The sequence below is a fragment of the Suricata suricatta genome, chromosome 13 (genome assembly GCF_006229205.1).
Source record: "Suricata suricatta isolate VVHF042 chromosome 13, meerkat_22Aug2017_6uvM2_HiC, whole genome shotgun sequence".
NCBI lineage: Eukaryota > Metazoa > Chordata > Mammalia > Carnivora > Herpestidae > Suricata > Suricata suricatta.
The window spans coordinates 26,873,261-26,881,153 of NC_043712.1; the positions used below are offsets into that span (position 1 = coordinate 26,873,261).

The following is a 7,893-nucleotide window of genomic DNA, read 5'->3' on the forward strand; positions in this document are numbered from 1 at the left end:
AGAATAAGATAACCACAGTCAGGTGGGCAGAACAGGTAGAAAAAGCTTTCTTTCTCCCTTCAGCAGAATTAATTCTCAGGATGGAAGAGAGGATAAAAACATAGGAAATGAAAATTAACAGCAGAGGAATCACCAATAAAACAATACCTGCCACAGTCATGATGAACACATTCATGGAAATGTCTGCACACACGAGTTTGAGAAGGGCCAGGATCTCACAGGTAAAATGATCAATGATATTATTCCCACAGAAAGGTAATATCATTGTCATGACTGTTTGCACTAAGGAGTTTAGACAGCCTATGATCCAGGACCAAGCAGCCATGTGCACATAGAGCACCCTGTGCATGATGATGGGGTACCTCAGCGGGTTGCAGATGGCCACATATCGATCATAGGCCATCACAGCCAAGAGGACACACTCAGTGGAGCCCAACCCAAGGGAGAGAGCCATCTGCAGAGCACAGCCCATGAAGGAGATAGATTTTCTCTCAGACTTAACTATGATAAGCATTGGGGGAATGGACGAAGATGTGTAGAAGATGTCCAAGAATGAGAGGTTCCCGAGGAAGAAGTACATGGGGGTGTGGAGGCGAGAATCCAGTATGATGATGACAATGAGGAGGCTATTTCCCAGCAGGATTATCACATACATGATGAGGCAGAGCATGAACAGAAGAAGCTGGAGCTCTGGGTATTTGGAAAGTCCCACCAGAATGAATTCGGTCACAGCTGAAGAATTCCCCATCTTCATGTGTCCATGTCACATTCAGGGTTTAGAAAAGGACAAGTCTCAGGGAAATTTAAATTTCTGATGTAGATTTATCAAATAACTTTCCCTTCCATCATTTTGTTTTATCCTTGGGAGGAGTTGCTGAGGAGAAAGGTGTGAAAGAGGAATAACTGTCTTTCTGTTCAGAAAAGGTCCCAGATGAGTGAGGATGCTTTCTAATCCAGGGTGAATAAGAGAAAGCAAAGGCAGCAACTTCAACAAAAACAATCATTACACTAAGCCTGTCTTAATCCACTTTCCTACCACTTTTGCTATATCCCCCACTGATGGTGTCAAGGAAGGATTATTGGGCAGATTTGCTTCACAGTAATCTTCATTCGCCCCCCACCCCCACAAATGACATCCTAACAGAGACATACAATCTAAGGAAAAACAATGTGCTTGGTATGCAACACAACTTCATGGAAAGTCTCTAGGTCCTTCTTCAACCAAACTGTCATCCCTAAGTCCCTCTAGTGTAGAAATTCTGAAGCCACTACTGATATCCTCAATGCTATGAAATGGACATGCTCAATTTTTTTTACTTTCCTGAAAATACAGCATACCCTCTTTTGTCTTTATGCTTTTGCTGTTCTGTTAAGCTGGAAGGACCTCTCCTAACTCAGATAGTATCTTTTCTAGCAAAAGTTGTTTGCCTCCTAATCTAATTAGGAGCCTGATTATGTGTTGTCACTGAATCCAGTGCTTTCCATTCTGCTAGTATTTTTCACTTATTTATTCAACACATTCTATGCCACATGTACTGTGATGTGTAATAGGTGTCTCATTGTGAGTACTAGATTTTCAAAATTGGCACTGAATCCAGAATGCTTAAGATAGTTATTTTGTGCTTTTAAGAAACAAATAATAGGCTGTATAGTATGTTCCAATGTGAAAAAGTTATGGAACACTTTGCAAAATATTTTATCAAAGTATAATTGCCTTTTAACCAAAATTTCAGAGTAAAACTATGGTCAAACCATTTATGAGTTCATGTGTAATAAATAAACAGTTTATCCAAGCTACATATTAATATGATCACACTTATTCTTATAAAAGCATGAAATTCTAATTTGTTTGCAAATTAAAAAATATAGTAATGTCATCCAACTAGATGCCAAAAAGCAGTGATAAAACATAAATTGATTCTTGATAAAACCTTTTAGTAGTCTAATCCTATGGGGATAAATCACTAAGATGATAAAGATTATCTTTTTTAAACCATTGGTCGTCATAATTTCAAATGTTGAGATGCTGGAGATATTTTCCTAAAAGTTATTCAACATTCAAAGATGCATTATTATTCTTATTTAACATTCTCTCCCCCCCCCATAGACAGTAGAATAGAAAAACAAATAAATGGCATTGCATTTAATATTATACATCAAATTCAATCATTCTTACTGTTATAATTTTTTTCTCTAAGATGCTGACATTATGGCATGTTGTGGTTATAATATACACATGAGAACACGTAATGTCACATGTAATGTCACCAGAGAAAATTGTAGTCTTGAAGAATAGCTAAGGATAAGGGATAATGCTTATGTTATAACATTACATGAAGAAAAAGAAGTTTATTAATAACAGAAATGGCTACCATATATATGTTTATGTATATCTATATATTGATATCTATATATCCTTAGATATAAGGATATAAAAATATATATGGCTCCAAAATGTTAACTTAGTTTCTTCTAGACTATGGGAATTGGGGCATTAACAACTTTTTTCTATTCTTTTTGTTTTCCAAATAATTCTTAATTAACCAGTATTTTATGGTTATAAATATCAGAAATAATACTTTCAAATTCTTATTAGAAGGGAATAGTGCCTAGGACATCCAGAGACTTTGCCTAGCTTTCTTTAAAACTCAAGTAGGAAATAAAATAGTCCATGGACAGGAAATTGGACAGGGGCTTTATGTTGCTTTATGTTACAGAGACCAATTCAATGCCCTTTAGTGTTCCAACTTCAATCTTAACACATATATCCACCATCAGCAGACATATTGACTTAAGGGTTGGAAAAATGATTCTAGAACTCACTATTTAAATGTGACCAAGCTTAGTGGTGCAGAAAGGATGCAGTATAAATATTCTAATAGTATCACAAGAAAAGGAGGAGATACCTGGTGTGTAGGAAGAAGCATAAGAATCTTCTGCTACCTATATATTTTTTCTTTCTGCTCTAAGGAGGTAGAATTTCAGTTTCTTGTTCTCCAAGTTTTGTTCATCTCATTCCAAAGGCCTGCTCATTAGATATGTCCTCACCATTGGCCATCATCTGTGGAAAGAAAGGAAACTCTGCTTGAGGATTATGGATTGTGAAGCATTCACCCTTTTCTCCCATGTTTACCAGTAGAAGAGAGGAGGAGTTTGTAAAGCACAAGTACTTACCTCTACTCTCTGATTTTAACTCAAGGAACATTTTGAAGCACAGCATGGCACACTAAATATTACATCTATATCCTGTACTCAGTTTTTCCTACTGTTTATGAAGCTCCTTTGTTCTGTGTAATACAACACCTCTGGCAGGAGATCCCAAATGCTTGCTCAGATATATGACCCTCTAGGAGCTCTGGAAGGTGTTGATAATAAGCAATACTGGCTGAGTTAGAAATAGGTCCTCTTCTCCATTTTCAGTATGGTCTTGGGAATTATCCTGAGGATTTTTCTCACTAACATTACTGTGTGGGTACCAAGTCCAATTCTTTGTCACCGGTAGCACAGCTGAAGCTTTAAGCTCTTATCTTGGAGGAGCCCCTGTCTGACCCGGAGGCTTACATCTGAGATTGATTAGAACATGCTATCTAATAATTTCTAGGCTTGCGCCATGGGACTTAACCATGTTTCAAGTCCTTTTACCCTTTTGTTCTTAATGCTGGTAAGTTATCTTTATGGAAAAGTACTGTATTTTAATTATAAGAACTGTTGTCTTAGAGTCAGAAGGCTAGAGTTCAGTCTTACTCTGCAGCTTTATAGTTGTACGAACTGAGAGCATTCACTTAACCATCTGCATAATGTAAAATGAGGTAACATTACTTACTTTATAAATGTTTTGTGAGAGTTAACATAATATACTTAGAAGATCTCAGAACACAGGGAGTGCACAATACATGTTAGTTTATCTGAACAGTTAGGCTGCCAGTTAAAAATTTTTTCAATGTAAATAAAAACAACTAAAGTGATTTTATAAGTATCCACGATACTTACTTCCCCCAACAGTATCTCATTTTCCAAGGTTTTCACTTTTTTATTAAAAACTTATCAAATACAATATATGATTCAGAATTCCCAACTCCCATGTCTTCTCTCCTTTCTGAGGAAAAACTCTTCCAACTCTGCTTAAGTCTACCTCATTTAATTATCAGTGTAGGATCCTCTGATCCTCCATTCACAGTAGATAGTATGGTTAATTGGGACTACAGCCTTCAAAACAAGGAAGCCATTTTTAAGTACAAGCATGGATCTCTCTTTTTTCTAGTGTTTCACTAATGTTTTTCTGTCTACATACAGAAGTTGCTGCTGTTCTTCGTATTTCGATTAGTTAAAATCTTAGCTGTCTTCTCTTAGCGTTATAGTCCTGCTCTTAAAACACACAGAAAAGTATCCCACAGTTCCAGATGACTGCTGGTGGTGGTAAGGGGGCAGATCAAAAATAAAGCTTTTATCTCCAATGGAAATTCATGTTATAACTTTGTGTTGGTAGTCAGTCAGTCTGCCATGGAAGTAGTCTAACCTCTAGGCCCTAAACATTTCCAGAGGGCATACCAGTGGCTGTGGTAGCCAATTTAAATACTCGTCTGTTTTCCTCTAAGAGACTCTGTAATCCCATAAGTGATTTAAGTTGAACCTTAAATCTTGCTGAAGATAATAACCTTTAGATACATTAGAAATAATGTGCAAAAGACCTAAATTGGACCTTACGTATTAAAAGAAATTTTCTTCCTTTAGTTAATTTTTTCTCTGATTATAGAAATGATACCTATTCATTGTGGGATATTTGGGAAATTAAGAAAAGCCTAATGGATAAAATGAGTCTACAATTTCTGATAAAACTACTGATATTTTGATTATTCTTATGCATTTATGACATACAGTGAAAACTTGAATACACATTGCATTTTCTGTTTTATAACTTTCTGTTTAAAATTAATGTATTTTGTGTATTTTCTCATTGTATTAGACATTTTTAATGGACACCATAATATTTTTTTACATGGTAAATGGATACAGAGGGAAGCCCATGAAACAAATGGAAATGAAATTTTTGTCTGTTAGATTTTTGGCAATTTTCCTTTTTTCTTCTTATTTCTTTCTTGCTTGCTTGCTTTTTGAGGGTACTGACAGTCTTGAAAGACTTTATTTTTTGTGAAAGCCAGTTTTAGTATTTTCATTCTCTCTACATTTATCTTCTTTCAAGCATTACCACAATTGTATAGACTTTAGTTAGGAGAACACTCACTTTAGCAAGGAGACTAGCTCACCTATGATAATTACACCATGATACAAGGGAGTGGAACACATAATTTTAAAGGAGGAACAATTAATTATACCTCAATTTTATAGCATGTGTTTCATATTTTTCTGTTTTTTTAATAGTTGTGAATTTTTTTGGATTTTGATATTTTATTTGTCTCAAATTTATTTTCAACATAGTGTGGAGTAGAGTTTTAATCTTTTTTCAGTACAATTAGTTCAATTCCCAGGCACCATTTATTTAATTGTTCATGGGTTTTTTTCCTGATTGGTAATGCTACTTTATATCAAATGTCAGTTCCTTTGGTATATAATGAACTTCCATATATACCCATGGTATTTCTAGATTCTCATTTCGGTTCCTTTGATATACTTGTTTTTGCCTGAATCAGTACCACAGTATCTGATGTACTATAGCTTTGTGATAAGTATTGGTATCTGGTATTTCTTGGTCCACAGCACAGTTTTGGGTATTCTTGGCTCTTTACTCTTCCATGAATTTAAGGATCAACTTGACAAATGTAAAAAATCCTATTTCATTTTGTTTGGAATGGTACTGAGTTTTTACAAGTTGTTGCAAATGAATATATTTTAGCTTTAAATTCCCTAACATGAGCAAAATAGAGCTTCACAATTTACTTGGGTTTTCATTTATGTCCTTCAATAATTTGACATTTTATAGTATTTTTATTATCATTTAGTTTTAAATATTTTGGAATTAAAAATATTTTGGAATTTTTATTAGAATCTATATTTAGCCTATGAAGTATTTAATAGTATGTTTTCTAATTTTCTGATTTAAAACACAGGTTGGGAGTGGTTATATTTTCAATATGTATTTCTAATATTTTTTGTGTTGTGGCCAGAGTTGAGATTAGAATATTATTTTTTGGTATTTATTGAGACTGCTTCCTTTCCTAATGTTGTATTAGTTTTTCTATATTTCATTTGGGTTTGAAAATATCTTCTCATGTCTTGATGCAAAGTTTCCTCTGTGTGTGTGTGTGTGTGTATGTGTGTGTGTGTGTGTATGTGTGTTTTATTGCTTCGCCTAAGAGTTTAGAGCAGATACTGAATTCTCCCCTTTTTATTTTAGATTTGTCTTTTTCTTGTAATTCTGTCATTATTCATACAGTTTATATTGAAGCTTTGTGGTAAAATGGAGAAGCTTCAGGACTATTTTTTCTTTCTGATAAATTTCCTGGTAATGCTTTTTGCTTCAGGGTCCTTCTAGCCTGATTTATTCCAAGAGCGGCTTTCTTTGGGTTAGTGTTTATGTGGTACGTATTTTTCCATCACATTACTCTCCAACTTTCTGTGTTACATTTTATGAGTTTCTCTTCTAACTAGAATATAACTGGATTGGTTGAATTTACTGCTGGCATGAAAGGTGACTTTTAGCATTAGAAAATAGGTTAATATAATTCTCCACAATATCAATTGGTATCCTCCAACTGGTGCCTTTATAACATTTAATATGAATATTTGTACTTTTCATTCTTTTATCCTCATTATGTGCTTTTTAAATTCTATCCTTTAAATATTTTCTCTATCTTTTTTTTTTAACAACTTTGATGACTTCTATTGAGTTGATGAAATTTTTCTTTGTTTTTTTTCTTAACAGATTTGAAAGTTCTGTATTTTATTTCTATTGTTTTTATGAGTCTTTACATTTTTTAATGATGCTTGTTTAATTTAACATAGTCTTTACTTAATATCTTTGCAATCCTTGTGAATAGTACAAAGACTTTAGAATGTGTCTTTGGGGTTCCTGGGTGACTCAGACAGTTGAGCATCCAGTTGCAGCTTAAGTCATGATCCCATGGTTCCTGGGTTTGGATAGCGCATCAGGCTCTGTGCTGACAGCTACCTCAGAGCCTATAGCGTGTCTTCAGATTCTGTGTCTCCCTCTCTCTTTGACCATCCCCTGATCATGCTGTCTCTCTCTCTCAAAAATAAATAAAAAACACACAAAAATTTTTTTTTAATGTTTATCTTTGATTTTTAACTCTTGACTCTTTCATGTTGTTGATGTTTAAAATATCATTTTTACTTTCTTTTTAAGTTTTCCAAATTGTTGCTTTTTTGAAAAATAATAAAAAAAAATAAAGCTTGTGACAATTTGGATTTACCTGCATATTTACCAATTCCTTTGTGTACTTTGATTTTTTTTATTGCTTACCTTTCAATTGAGTATGAGTTTTTCTCTGTGGGTGCTATGCATGGTAAAATTTAGTCTTTGCCTAAAAGTGTCTTTATTTTGGCTTTTCTCTTGAAAAAGAGTTTAGTTTGGTGCAGAATAATAGATTTTTAGTTACTTTCCAGGAACAGTCAGAAGATTTTATTCCATTTCTTTTGGTCTTTATTCTCATTGTTGACATACACATTCCATTAAGAGAAATCCCTGTTTCATTATCTTTTTTTTTAATTTAAAATTTTTATTTATTTTTTTTACTTTATAAAGTTTCATATTTTTTAACATATGCAATTATTTTCCATCATTTACAATACAGTAGTTGCAATGATACTCAAAACAGAAAAGCAAAGTAAAAAATCAAAACACCAACTTCTGTTTCATGTAATTAGACTTATACAGAAATTAAAAGGTTAAGTAACAACTAGTTAATCACCTAATTT

The 7,893-nt window shown here is 33.7% G+C and overlaps 1 protein-coding gene across 1 annotated transcript in view; it reads right to left on the reverse strand.

Annotated features, from left to right (window-relative positions):
* Positions 1-754, reverse strand: part of LOC115276630 (olfactory receptor 13D1-like) — a 1,244-nt gene extending 490 nt beyond the window's left edge. The window contains exon 1 of the mRNA XM_029920688.1: positions 148-754. Within this exon, the coding sequence (XP_029776548.1) occupies positions 148-754 (607 nt within the window). The remainder of the gene's footprint in view (positions 1-147) is intronic.
* Positions 755-7,893: the final 7,139 nt, after the last annotated feature.